This window comes from Falco biarmicus, chromosome 6 (genome assembly GCF_023638135.1).
Source record: "Falco biarmicus isolate bFalBia1 chromosome 6, bFalBia1.pri, whole genome shotgun sequence".
Classification (NCBI taxonomy): Eukaryota; Metazoa; Chordata; class Aves; order Falconiformes; family Falconidae; genus Falco; species Falco biarmicus.
The window spans coordinates 84,930,133-84,945,513 of record NC_079293.1 but is presented as its reverse complement, the minus strand read 5'-3'; the positions used below and the strand labels follow the sequence as shown (position 1 = coordinate 84,945,513).

Genomic DNA, 15,381 nt, shown 5'->3' with positions numbered 1-15,381 from the left:
GCCAATAACCTAATTTATAACTGCAACATGCTGACCCTTTATCAAAGAATCCACGTACTGTGTGAACACCTGAGTCTGTATTTTAGTGCAATGACACACAGGACAAGTTAATACTTTCAAACAAATTTAACGGTATTTCCTTTCAGGAAATATTTTCCACCAAAACGTAAGTCAGGACAGACACACTGTAAGTGTAGTTGTGATGAATGTGGTTCCTGTTGGTCTGTGGCATATAATTTAACACAGAATAGTTTGTGTTTGTGGGAAATCTCAACACACGATTTGAAACATGTTCCTATGATGAGGAACAAGTAGGACACAACAGTATTTCAGATCTTCTAGTAAAGTCACTTAGCTGAACAGCGGAAGAAAAAGACACAGCTGTGGACTACAGCTGTAATTGCACCTATGCACACTGTCACCTTTAAGGTCTTCACAACCTGGAAGATCAGGAACAAATTAATTTCCAGGAATAATATATTCTGAAGCAAGTCCAGCGCATGGGATTATGACAATCCCTGCCTTGGCCCTCACCTCTTCTTCAGTGTCACTGCTATGGAAATACTAATTCAAATGACGAAAGGACATATAGAAACCATTTACAAATCTACGACTTTGCCTAATTTGTGCCTAATTTGTAGATATTCTTACATTATAAAACCAAGAAAGCAAGTTTAACTTCTGTGATAAAAGGATTCAATATATACATCATTTTAAAATAGCTGCCTGACAGCAGCCTGCTAATAATTTGTTCCACCAAAAAGTCTTTATAGTATTGGCGCAAACAAAGTGCTTATGTGCTAGACTAGTTTAAGGAATCTTAATTTTCTTAAATGGAACTATCATTTGAATTCAAATTCCAAAATAGTTTCTCAATTGTTGCCATAATAATATTTGTTTTGCTATTACTGGCTCAGGGCAATCTGTTTTCACTTAAAATAAATATCGGAGAAGATTTCTTCAGTGTTTTCCAGAAAACTGCATTGCACACTGTCCCAGATGCCCCAGTGTAAACAAAGAAGTCTGCTCAAAACAATTCACACAAGTTCCAAGTTTTGGTGCAATATGTCCTGGGCTTGTCTGCCACCAAATATGGTACGGATTTTGAACACCCAGGTGAGTGCACTCCCTCTGCAGATCTATTGAGGTCTACCACAAAAAACCCCAAAGTGCTGCAAGAAGACAGCACTGCTCAGGCAGCAGATGTTTCCCATGCTGACAAGAAGAACCGATCTAGGGAAGAATAAGCCAAACCCTTGATCCTATTTTTCTTTCCCTGGATGTGTTTGACTGATGATCATTTTACATCATCAACTCATGATTCTAGAAAGGTTTGAGAGCTGGTGTCTAATTCAGCACTGGCAGTGACTATTTTCCTCCTTGCAAACCAAGAAGCCACGCATATACATACCAGATTTTGCCAGCAGCTCTCCTTTTAGAAGAGACTGTAGAAAGATCCAGACCTACCTCCAGCTGCCTATGCATTAGATTGCGTAACACCATTTTGACTGGTTAAGAATGAAGGATGGCCAAAGTGATCTTGTTGTTTGTTTCCTGAAGAATAGCTATACCAATATCATCCAGATTAATTTTATAATAGTACAGCTGTAATTCTGACTTTTATACTTAGTTTACAGCATTAGACAAACAATGATCTCCTTTAAGATTACCTTATATACAGGGGGACCGGCAGAAACAAGATTAATTGATTTCAAATATGTGAGTGTCCGATTATTTTTGTTTTACAGCAGGCAGTGCTGAGAGCACAATCCCTAGAACTAACCTTGACCAGAGTACTCAGATCAAGTGCCCCAATGGTACCTGTAGATTTTACCATTATATTCCAACTGTATAGTACTCCGAAGCAATGGTGTGATGCAGTTCATTCCAGAGTCCTTGCTCCCTGATAATCTGGATGGCAACCTGGACCAACAGTGCTGTGAATCGCTGTTTTGTTCATGCCTGGGTCCATTTCAGTGGAGATTACATGCTGGGATTTAAGGTGCAAGAGAATGGTGTGCACATTGGTCCTTACACTAACACCAAGCAGGGATGCAGCCAGGTTTTGCACCAGAATGAGAGAGCTGGACAGAGTTCTTGAAATTCGCAGGTTAGACAGCCTGAAGTTATGAGCTATCATAATAAAGACTGCAGTGCATAAAAATCTAATTTAAAGAGAATAATCCACATACTCCTCACATTTCCTTTTCAGCAATTTAATGGCAACACACAGTGTAGCAAGGCCTATGTTAAAACAATTGTCAGTCAAATTCTCCTGTTCGTTCAGGAGGTGGGTTGCACATTTAGCATAATAAATAAAGGTTAAACTGTACTCTGCTGAATGAATGTGCCTCATGCAGTTTCCGCGGTATTTTCAATCTTTGTTTATGTGGTTACTAATTTACAGAATCAGGGGCTTTCAGCTTGTGTAACTTTCAGTGGGACTGAGCATGGGTTCAGTGCACATAGAGGTTAGTCTTCTACTTAGAAAAGTGGGTTTTTAAAGTAGATTGTCTGAGATGGTAAGCCTCTTTATGCTGGAGATCTGCATTTTCCAAGGCCTGCCCAAACCCATCAGACCCAGCCCTTTCACAGCTCTGCTCCACCTTTCTCCTCGCTCTCTCTGTCCCTCCCTCCATCCTCCCCCTACCACACACACATGGGACTTCTCTGTAGACACAAGTGACCTGCTGAGTATTCTGTAATTTTGGAAACGCCTAACTCACAAGGTGAAGTCACGTGAACAGACTTGGGCAGCGTCAGAAGAGGTCAACCGAAATCCAGTCAGACCATCCAGCAACACATGAAACGCAAGCAGAACAGTCCTCAAAAATAAAGCACATGCATCTCAAAAATAACCTGAATAAAACAAGTATTCTGTAGGTCTGCTTGATCCTTGGCGTATTCCAGAACTGGACTTCCAGACAATCAGATATTTTTTTCTTTCCTTCTTTCTTTTTTTTTTTACTGTTGCGAGTCATCACAGATCAAAAAGCTTAAACAGTTGCGTAGTTCTATTTCATAAGAAGAAGACTAACTCATGGAAATGAAATTAAAAGAAGATTTCAGAAGCAAAAATGCAGCCACAGAAGACACCTGAAGTATTGGCAATGATCAAACCACTTGTTTGCACACAGTGCAGATAGAACATATGCTAGAAGGCCTTAAAAGAAGGAGGCAACAACGCACTGCTTCATTTGAGTCACGGCACTGGGACAATCTCCTTCAGTGCCTAAAACTGACCCTTTCTTAAAAATCTTTCACTTATTTCTATTTACAGTTTTTGACATACGGTTAAAGAGAAGATCTTAAAAATGGGCACAATACAAAACAGTTTTTATGTATGTATACTTTCCTACATTTCTTGCGTAACTGCAATATTGCCTTTAATCTAGCATGCAGTTACAAGTAATTTACTCGTTCTGAGGAACACTTGCACTTCAGAAACAAAGAGAAACCTTTTCCTTCATGGAGGTTTAGTTTTTGATTTCGGGTCTGCGTGACCATGCTGTTCTCTTCATACAGACATCTGTTTTGGACCTTGGCCATTGTGTCACACGAGATGTTTCTTTTGATACTTCCTTAACACTCTGACCTCCCTCCCCTTCGCCTGGGCTCTACTCTTTGTTTTCCATGCTCTGGATGCTAAAACTGTTAGAGCTAATAATCTTGTATATCATCTTCCACTGTAATACAAATCCCCTGTGATTTCTAATTTTTTGCACTAGTGCTGTGAAACCATGGTGTAGGTTTCGTTCATTTTTAGATTTCTGTATAAACTAAAGCATACATTAATGCTTTATATCATGGGATTAAGGTTAATACCATCAACTGAATCCCCTAGTACTTTTGTAAAAGATGTGTAACATTTGTGGTACCTTTAAAACCATTCACCAGAGTTTTGGAATGCCCTAACTCAGCTGTTACTTCTTCAGGCTGCAAACCTTTGCTGCAGCACAGATCTGAAACCAAAAGGCAATGTGATCCTTTACTTTTGAATTCTGCAGCATAAATAAATTGTATATAGGCTGTGGTGATATTCTTGTGAGTACAACTGTGTATGTCTTTTCAGTCTTAAAAGTCCTTTGGAGTCAAATGAGCACAAAGCAAGGTAGTAAAATTCTTTATTTGAATGCTTGTTTTAAAACATTTTTACATTTTGTTAATACAGAAAGTTAATATTATGTACAAAATGTATCAAAAGATTGACAACTTGATTTTCTTAAACACAGTCAGGAAGAATATACTTTCTAGCTTTCTACCTCCATGGGTATTAGTCCTCACAAATGTAGCTCACATAATATCTTAAAAGCCATCTGTCCAACACTAACTCTTGTTCTTCATAAAGTAATATGTAACAGATCATAGGAAATTACATGTTACAATTCTAGGGAGCGAAAGCCAGAAGTGCAATATATGCAATCTAACTTAAACAAGAAAACGGTTTGGGAAATTTTTTTCTCTAAAAAGTTCCTAAATATATTTCACAGGAATATCCCCTATTCCCACTGTCAAGCCCTTCCCATTGTCTGATCCTTGCGCCAGTAACAAAGGCAAAGACAGTTAACATATCACCCTAATCTTAAAACATTTTAAGTATTTATTTTAACAGACAGACATAATCTATCTCTGTAGCAATTAAAGTCTCTGCTTGCAGCAGAAAAGATGTGGGATGCCCACGAGCCCACAGAACTGAACATCATCAGCACGTGTCTGCTTAGAAGAGAAGTGTTGGAAGTAGAGAAGGACAGATACAACATAGTTTCTTAATTCTGACATGCATATTATTCCACAAAATACAGCAATGGCTCATGCCAAGGCCAGGTCTCGTGAGTACAGAGCAAATGTAGTGAAAGTTCAGTAAATCATCTGTCTACCACCTGCTTCTTAAGCCCTTTAAAGAACAGCTAAAAGTAGTGAGAAGTTTATCTACTGTGACACATAAAGGTTTTTGTGTTCTTCTTCTATGATGTATAAAAATTTCCCATCTTTCTTTAACTTCCTCTGGTTCTCTGACAGAAGTTACGATGGTCCACCATGTGAAACTATAACTTTCTCACTACAGCCACTTACATCAGAAAATAAGGACCATCTATGCCTGGTGAGAATTAAGAAACATAGTGTTTAACCCAACAGTGACAGGAGAAATACTACAACATTCTTTCAGTTTCTGTCATCAGAGGACAACATTTCCCTAGTGCATTAGACCTAGGTTTATCTTTACGATGCTGTTTTGAAGCTTTACAACGTATATAGCATTAAAATGTCTTTACAGTATGTTAAGAAAAGTTTAAAGAAATGTTCAAGAAATATGGGTGTAAAGTATAAAGTCAGTCGGAGCCTTCAAATGTGGTAATATAACAATTACAAATCTTATTTTAAAAAAAGAGTAGTCTCCACTTTTCACCTTGTTCTGTATTTTTAGCTGACAAATGGCATGATAACAAAGTTTTTATTTTAATATGAATATCTGACATGTTTTACGTTAAATTTAATTTTAGGAATGACCAGAAAAAGTATTAATTTGATTTTGCTAAGCTTTTCCCTGGTTCTGCTATTCTGTCAAATAGCTAATGCAAAATCTGTTGAATATAAAGACATTTTGTTTCCCTTGGTTGCAACGCTTCCATGAGATCATTGCTATCTCTAACTTCTTTTCAGTGAAGATATATAGGCTCTCCTTGTTTTGCTTTAGCAACCTCCTATATCACAGTCACTAAAAGATGAAAACAGAGAAAACTATTTTGGTTTTTCTTATGCTAGGCAGATTGGAAAGCAAATTGGTCTTTGTTTTTTAGGTGGAAACAAATTATGTGTTTGACATAACATTAAAATTTCCCTGGGAAGTTGCACACTTTTGTATAATACCTGGTTCTTGTATATACAAACACAAATGTGCTTTAACTGTGTTGGAAGCAATCCTCTTACAGCTGAGCTTCCTCTGCTATTGTGTATATCACATATCAGCTACAGATTGTAGATTCTCTGAGGCACAGAGTGATCGTCACTTTATTTGTAAAGTCCTTTAGATTTCTCTGTGAGGGATCCCCCTTTTTTTTTTTTTTGACACAGTTTTCAGCTAATACTGCAAGACTTACCTGACTTTTGAAAGTCTAGGAATTTATCTATCTTTTTTTTTTTTTTAAGTGTAATTTCTGTTATATAACTCACATTGCTGTTTAAAGACATATAGCTTTTAATTAAAACGTATTCATTTTCAGGCATGAATGATCTTACTGATGTCATTGGCTACTTCTAGTTAAGATCAGGTGTCCACATACTTGGAGACTTGTAAAGCAGATTTTGCTTCCCTCTGAGTCATTGTATTGAATCACAGAAAGATCCAGAAGGGACCTAAAGAGATCTTCTGGTCATTAACTGCCCTAGGGACTTCATACTTAGTTGCTTTTCTATAAATATATTTGTGTACACTCATTCCCCTTAAGACATGTCTTATGTTTTATTCCATTTTTCCTACATGTATAGCTTGCAGGCTATCTGTCAAACCCCTCCTTAATTCAGCAGTAATGGTATGCCTGTAGCAACGTACAGAGCTGTCTATAGAACACACATGTATAGATTTATAGAAGTGAGGAAGGGGGAATGGTTATGGCTCCAGGATTATGTGAAGATGGGAGATTTCTGATGACTTATTTTCAGCTAGTAGTACTTTTAGAAGGGTGTGGGTTATTTTAAGAATAGGGTTAATGACATGAAAACGTGTCATTTTCCTGGCACCTCAATGAGCAGTGGTAAACAGTTATGGCAGAGGAGCAGCATGGACAGAATAAATAGCTCAATACTCTTTCCTACATAACACAACAAAAAGGTGGAAACCTTTGAGAAAAATGGGTATCTTAGTACACTAACTATATTAAGTCCTTATTGCTTTATAGGAGGTATTTTTCACAGAACATACCTTCAATTTTAATGACCATTCTGAGCTCTAATATTTCTGCGCAGGGCCTGCAGCCTTAATTTGCAGCCCCTTAGTTTGGGGCAACTAGCTAATTTAGTATGCATGCTCTCTATTCCATCATTGTAAATTTTAATGAAAATATTGGATACTGCTGAATATTGAAAATATTGCATAAGAACACTCTTGAAAGAGCTCCACAGCCATTCATAATACTCCTTCAGGGCCTTCTCATTTACTTTTGCACATATTTTTAGTTTTTATTCCCTCCTGAACAGTGTCATTTTTACAAATGAGATAAACCACTTATGCCATGATTCCACCAATAACTTAAAAGAAACCCATCCATTTCCAGCAGAATCTTGCAGTATTTGGTTAAAGAAGTTTTAGTATTGATTTTGATAGTATCCTGTTCATGGACAAAGTTTTGGATCAGTAAGCTTTGTAAAAGACATTATTCAGAAATAGGTCAATATTTGAACATGATATATAAAGTCACTAGTTTAAGAAAAATTCCACCTATGGATTTAGTAGGCAGACAGGCAGAGAGAAGGATAAATGAAGCTGTAGGAAGTTTTTGCAGGTGATCGCTACTGAATGAAGCATTCAGGTACAGGTAATGTTATAATTCTGGCAGTTGCCAAAGTAATATGGAAATTACTGGAATGTTAATATCTACTATTGTAAGTATTCTTTTGTCACATTTAGAGAGAAAGTATGTCAAATAGTTCCATTCTATTCTTGCTTCTCAATGTAAAATAATTTGGAAATTTTAAGATAAACTCCACCTTTTTATTAAAATAAACAAACTGAGAAGCAATAAGATTAGGACTAGACACTATCAGAGGTACTCACTCAAAACCGGATTCCTACTTGCATTTAAAGCACTGATTTCCATGTAGTTAGAAAAGTGTTTTACTTTTGCAGAGGAGAGACTCGTAACATGTTGATCTTTTCTATTTGTCACAATGTCCACAACACTATATTGGTGTCCTGATAGCTCCTCTGTAGGCCTACTATTTATAGCAGGATGTCACAAATGAAGGAGTTTGTCATGACCTGAAAGCAAAAGGAAAAAAAACAGTAGTCAGAACGACTGAATAGTCACTGGTATTACAAATAAGCTTCCTAATGGAAAGCTTAGTGTTGATAAGTCTCTGCTTTCTGCATATAGGCAACTCCCACATAAGGATGTGAATTTTTTATTCCAAGGGCTGGATTCCAGCTTATGTTTTCATCGCTTATCCCCTAACTTGTATTAAAAGTACATAACTGATTCGCCTTTTGAAGTCTTTTTATTTTGCTTGGGCAATGTCAAGGACACTGGATGTGACTACCTGTGCTAGTCCCATAGGAGCAGATCACTTTATTAGAAATAGAGCTGGGGCTCGGGGTTTTTTTTGTTTCAAAGACCTAATCTAGAAAAATGTCAAAACAATTTTTGGGTCCACTTAGCCAGGAAATGAAGGGATGACTGTCTCTGTGGAAGAGGGTGGGCATGCAGAACAGGAAGGGGAACAGGCAGGAAAGTTGAGGGCAGTTAAGAAACAGTAAGTGCTGTTGAGTGATTTTGTGTCTTGAAGTAAATTAGAATTAGGCCTTTCATATTTATTTGTATTTTCAAACATTAAGTGTACCTACAATTTAGGAAATAATCCTTGACTGCATTACAGGTGATTTTTTGGGGACAATTTTTGTAATAGTTTCCATAAATATTTCAAAACAGAAAGATGTTAAGAATGTATTAGCAAACTGGGTCTACATACTGATGTAAACACAGCTGTACCTAATGCACTGAAATATTTCATATTTTTCACAGGAGTTTAAGAGAACATGAGCCCAGTTTAAATTTGACATTAATTGACTTATATGTTAGCTTTCAATTCCTGGCAAACAGTGCAATTGTATGAATAGTATGCAGTTAGCCGAACACTATTTTGACACACAATATACGAAACAGCCCATTACACCTAGACTTCAGTTTGAATTTTAGTTTTCTCTCAGCTTAAAGTGAAGTGCATAAAGCCAAAAAAACAGCGACTGGGAAGTACATGCCTCAGGAGGACATTCACTCAACCTCAAGGCTACAATGCTCAGTTCAGTTTTGTTAGCAAAGAAAACTGTCTGCTCTCCAGGGATCTTCCCTAAGGTTGTTCAGCTGATGGTCATTGGTCAGTCCCTCCTTCCCTCTCTCTCTCTGTCTCCAGAAATCTAGTCCTTTCCTTCTTAATACAGCAATAGGTGATTCATCTAGGAGCACCCCATCTCCCTTTTCCTCCATTAAACGTTATTGCCCTCTCAGTTAAATTGGTTCCACTGTTTATGTAGCTTCTCTCTAAATGAGAGAGGCTCGCTGGAGGAAGGATCTGCTCTTAAAACAGCTACAACAGAAAGTAATTTTGGTTTATGTCTTACTCATTTCACAAGTGTGATTGAGAATGCAACCATGCAAACAGTTATACTGGCAGAGTGGAGGGATAACATCTGCACAGAAAAGGGGAGCCATGGATAAGTAGCTGACTGGCAGTAACTTCAGTTATTCAGTGACTTTCAGGCAAAACTGCCCTAGAGATGAGCTGTCTGTGCTGTAACCGTGGCAGGAGGTATCTTACAAGGGCTGTAATTGCACAAGTGGTTTGCAAAGCCTCTTTGAGTTGGGGAGCAGAACACAGCGGGCCCGTGCTCACTTCCTCAGATGTTGCCTTAGGCCATCACAGACGTGCCTGGCAGGTTAGCAGAAACCTTGTCATCAGGCCAGTATATGTTACTGAAAAATAAGACCATGGGAGTAAAACTCAGCTTGCAGACCTTCCATGAGGTTGACAGAAGGACACAAAAAATGGCAGACAGAAGACTCCAGTAAGACTGGTGAGATCAGTTATAATGTCAGAGGGAATAGACACTGCTTCAACAACATGCCCCTTAGCAGCACCAAATGGAAAATGTCATGTCTTAAAACAATGGTGAACTAGGTAGAAGTTGTTGGCAGTATCTGCCCAACTCATCCGACCTACTTGCTGCACTTTTGAGGAACAGGTTCTTTCTTACTCTTTCTAATTGCCCTGTTCTTTATATTCCTGAGGTGATGGCAGACAAATGAAGAGGAGGATAGTGCCCTTCAATTGTGGCACAGAGAGTTTCTTTTAAGAATAGAATCACTAATTCATGTTATTTACTTAAGATATTAACAGGAGGAACAAATGTCATTAGGAAAGAAAACCTTTCCCTATATTAAAAATACTGTTTGCTTCCCATGAGAAATAGTGAATTAGTTTCAATCCTTTTACTGATGTGGAGATAACGGTGGATTTGGTTATAGAAGACATGCTTGCTCTTTCTGGACTAACACCAGATTGGCTCTAACATTTACTGCTTCACTGGAACATTGGCTGGAACATTTATTCTCTCTGTGCTCCAAATATGCCTCTGGGATTCAGAATCCTGACACAGAAGGCAGGGGTACTAAGCACATGCAAGACAAGCTTGAATAAGATGAATTATCTGTCTAGAAATTTGAGAGAAAATTTTTAAGAGTCTGTGAAATCAATGGTTTGAATAATAATGGGCTCAATTCCATGTTCTCTCTACCAAGACAAATAATTCTGAAAGCATGTTTAGGGTTCTTTTTAAGAGTCAGATTCTATGACCACAGCTTTATTCTAGCTAGGATGTTATGGATTCCAATACCGTCTTTGAACATGTGATGCTTTGTCAAAGTGCCTCCCCTGCTTACACAGTTTTGCAGTTTGTGTGATATTACAAACCTGCTGAGATGCCTGCATTTCAGTGCCGTTGAAACCTCCTTGAGCACAACAGCATTTTTGAATGGAAAAATGCTAGGCTTAGCTTAGCATTCTTTGATAAACTAGAAACAAAAAACCATAACCCCTGGTTTCTATATTGCTCCTCTCATACAGAAGGATCGCTTATGTAGAGGAATTATAGAGGAATGAGGGCAGGTTAATTAACATTGATAATATACAGCGGTGGGCTGGCTTCAGGGGCGGTGGGTGGGCTGATGTGGATAAGGTGCAGCTGTGGCTGGGTCCTGCTAAGTAGTTAAATAGCCCTAAGGGGTAGGGGAGAGATGGACTGGATGAAGAGACATCTAGAAGAAACAGAGAGAGCACTCCAGAGGTAGGAGAGGGCCCCCAGGAGAAGCAGGGAGCCTGGATGAGGAGAGGTTGACTGGAGAAGGGAGACTTTGGATGCAGCAGAGGCAAGAAGCAGGGTGGACTGGTCTGAAGATGAAGAAACAGCACAGACAGTAGATGAACCTGTGAAACCTTGTGGGGGATTGGTGGCTGTGCCAGGGCAAGGTGTGGGAGCTGCTTATTGAAGTCAACCTCATATTGGATGGTGAAAGTCTTGTTGCAGCTGGTTAGTTTTGAGAGTGCTGAGGTGCCCTTATTCTCTAAAACAGTTTATCATTCCTTTAAGCCTGCCTTTTAAATAATCTTGGATTAAAATGTCTGCAAAACTGCTTCAGAACAGTTAGACATCTGGCAAACTAACACAAGTTCATCTGTTCATCATATTGACCAATGTCTCTTTTACTTTGTGCTGCCTTGTCTGTCTTCATGTGTTCTTCTTAAATTTAGACTGCATCATAGAAAAGATTCTGCTGTGCTTCTGAGGGCTAATATTAGTGGAGTCCTGGGATGCGATTTCTATAACTAGGATTCCTGGGAATGCCTGAAAATTTCAATAGCAATGTATAGTGCCAGTAAAAGAAAGATACAACATGTTGCCATGTTTGCTGATGCCAGGAATACATAAAGGATACTGAGCAAGCACAGAGGGCTTTTATCAGTCTTAAGCTGCTACTGCTGGATTTAGAAATCAGTAATAGTTTTTCTTCTACTTTATTGCTCACAGGAGAACAATATCTGGATTTGAAGAACTAATGGGGTTAGAAGTAGATATATCATTTAAAACTGATAATCTCCAGCTTTTATACACATACATAACTTGATCTTAATTGTAGCTGTTCCCCAAGTTGCTGATTAAGACATAGTTGGAATTGAAATGGATACAGAATAAGAAGAAAACCCTATTGCTTTACAACTCAACATAATAATGTAAAATGCTAAACAGAAAAGTTATTCTAAACTACTGTGGGCTCCATATCTTAGGCCACTATGAAGCTCTTATCATTTTAGTGGTTGAAGTCTAGCTTTTAGCATGAAAAATGAACTTTGTAGCAGGTTTTTTATTTTTTTAATCCATTAATACAATTATCAAATATCTGGAAGGCAAAATTAGGTTGCATCACAGTACTGGAAAACTGATGAGCATGTTCAAATACGACTAGATATATGGTGGTACAACTAAATAAATGATGGAAGACTAAAGGTGTTAAAACATGACTTCTTTTAATTTGTCCACTTCCCAGTGTAGTATTTAGCATACCATTTGTGCTGTAAATACCCAGCTAAATAACAATAGGTTAGGTCTTAGTAAAGTGGATAGCATGTTTATCCCCACTGAATACTTTAGAAGTTATCCTGTTATCAAAGGCTGAATATTTCTTTTAATTACTGAATATGACATATAAACATAGCTTTTGCAAATATTTGCATGTCACCAAGAAATCTATGTATTATGATTCCTGATTTTTTTTTTTTTTCCCCTGTTCTGGCCTTTGATTTTCAGGGTATATTACAGGTAAAATGGCAGGCTTCCTAATCAAGAAGACCAGCCTATCTTCATTTTAAACAGTTTAATTCTTTCACTAACTGGATCATCAACACACGGTTCTCAGGCAGACAAGAGACAGATGGGTTTCAAGATCGAGGCAAATACAGTGTGTTCTAGTCTGACTGCTGTGCCATTGTGAGCACTGTGTTTATTAATAGAGTACTGAATGACGGAGTTCAAAGTTTGAAGACTTTAATAGATGGAGCTCTCAAGTGCTGCAGCAGTTCTCTTAATTCTGGGTGCAGCATCACAGTAGCCCCTGGCCGATCTAAACTTCACAGTGAAATTGAAAGAGATGATCCCACCCTGACTTTCTTTGGCCTTGCATCCCTGCTTACTCCCGTGACTGTTAGTAATCCAGGTCAGGAATAATTTCCTTTTGTATTCAAGGGAATCGGCAGGACTGAGAATGAGGATGAGAGGCAGGAGGATGCTTGTTAACATCAAGATGAAGGCTGGTGGGTGAGCAAGCGAGACGGGATTCCAGCTCAAGGGCATGTAAATTTTATGATCCAGGAATACATTGGAAGATTGTTAGAAGTAAGTACAGTTCTTACACTTTTTCAAAATCATAATTACAGCATCCTTGAATACAATATTATTCAATTTTTGTCATGTTGCCCATACTTTCTGTACTTTTGTGCAGTGAAAGTCAAGAGAAACTAAAATGCAGTATTGAGAAAGTTAATCTCCTAACATATTCTGATTATGCAGTTGTTTAGATGGGATAGGAGGTCCTGCATTTCAAGTCTAGCCTCCAGCCATCACAGACAAATATGCAATCTAACATTTTCAAAAATTTCAAGCTCTGTTTTAAACTGAGGAGGGTATTTCTTTCTGCAACTGCCACTATTCAGAAGACTCTTCCAGAACATCACTGCTCTAATTTTGTTCTCCTGATATTTTTATGGAGAGCACTGATATATCTTGTTAATTGACACTATGCTAAGCTATAGAAAATACACTTTTTAGACTCTCTGATAGATTTAGTGACTATGTGGTAGGTTTCCCCCACCTCTTTTCCATATTCAGCTGATCTTTCTCAAACATGGCTCATCAACTATAGATCAGATTCCAGTGCAACATGAGGTTTTAGCAGTGTTAAATTCAGGGCAGTTAATGCTTTGTTACCCGCAGAACAGATATTTCAATGAACACAGGTACCTGGGGCAAGTATTGCTGCATAATTGCCCTACTTCTATACTCTGCCATAAGTATTTATTGCTGGTCAGTGTCAATGAGGGGACGGTGGGTTAAGCAGAGCTTTGGTCTGCCCTACCGTAGCTATTATTTCTTAGGAAGTTTATCCATTTTTTTCTCTTCCTCTATTATTTCTGTAAGAAGAATTTTCGGTGTGTAAGAGAAACTTTTATAGTTCATGTGTAATTGACCTTCTGTCCTATTCAGACACTTCACTCTGGTTTTATTACTACAGTAAAATCCTCCAGTTCTACCTGTAGGAAATACTAACCACACTGTTTTATGGGGCCTTCCTGCTTTGTCATCAGTAAATCTATCCGGACTACTTTTTGTGACAAGGTAATCAATGTAAATAAGATCTCCTCCAAGGCTGAAATTCAGAATTTTCGCTGATAAAGGGAAAGCAATAGGGCTATAGAAAGTTAAATCTTGTGTCTAGAAAATCAATAAACTGTCTGATATTTATATTGATATCTGTCGCAGTTTTCCCTTTGGTCAACTGCTACAAGTCAGCTTGAATTGCACTATTTCCCACATCTAGGTCTCCCTGCTGCCCCGATTTATTTTACTGGCTTGTATATTATCAAGACTGGACAGCAGATCCTTGGCCATTTTTTTTCTTGTTAAATAGACATAAAAATTGCTATGTTTGCTATTGCAATTTTTAATAAAGTTTTAAGTGAGAGTCTCATACTGAAGACTTGGAGACTGGCAGCATCAATGTCACTTCCAGGGCACCACCCTGTCAGAATATACAAACAAGACTGCTGCAATATTCCAGCCACATTTCTGCAGCATGAAATATGACCACTGCAATAGAAAGGCTCATAAAATTATTGGATAACAGGGGAAAAAATGGATGTCAGAGTGCTATTTCTGCAGTCTGCTTTGGGAGAAAGAATGAACAGTAAAGCTTTGAGGAAATGTGATCAGAGAGAAGAGCAACAGAAGGTATTAAGATGGGCCAATGAGATTGCTTAAGGTGGAAAAGGATGGCCAAAGAGTAATAGGAAGGGATAGAAGCCTTGCTGATACTGCAAGGAGTAGTGTACCACCTCGCCAAGACAGTCACCACTGTGACTTGGAAAGGTGCCTTAGAGTAGTTTAACATACTGTTTGAACTGTTTTATTATATAAACATGATACTACTTGAATCAAACCCAGTCTAAGCCCTTGATAGGTTCCTGTCAAGAAATACACCTTTTAAGAGTAAGGTTCCCAGCAATTAAAAGCAAAACCTCTGATTCCTCTCATTTAGGACAGAATTCATTACCTATATGCTTAAGATACTAACTCAGCTTTGTTTGGTCTTATTTAAGGGGGGGAGAAAATTCACAACAGAACACTCTCTTGGAAGAACCCCTGGTACTTACCCCTGGTGACAATAGCTTTTGCTTTCCCACAGTATGTGAAGGCATTGACTCTTCTAGGGACAAAAAACTCCTTTACAGGTCTGTAAACATTAATAAAACAGTTAATCGGGTAAGAAACACAGGGGAAATACAGTCTACAGTCATCCCACTTTACTTTTTTGTAGTATATAGAATAGCTCTTTGCATAATGGC

General features: G+C 38.1%; 1 protein-coding gene across 1 annotated transcript in view; it reads right to left on the bottom strand.

The window, feature by feature from the left end:
- Positions 1 to 15,381, bottom strand: part of WDR64 (WD repeat domain 64) — a 77,040-nt gene that overhangs the window by 35,116 nt on the left and 26,543 nt on the right. Inside the window, 2 exon segments of the mRNA XM_056344681.1 lie at positions 7,836 to 7,975; positions 15,190 to 15,269. Of these exon segments, the coding sequence (XP_056200656.1) occupies positions 7,836 to 7,975; positions 15,190 to 15,269 (220 nt within the window).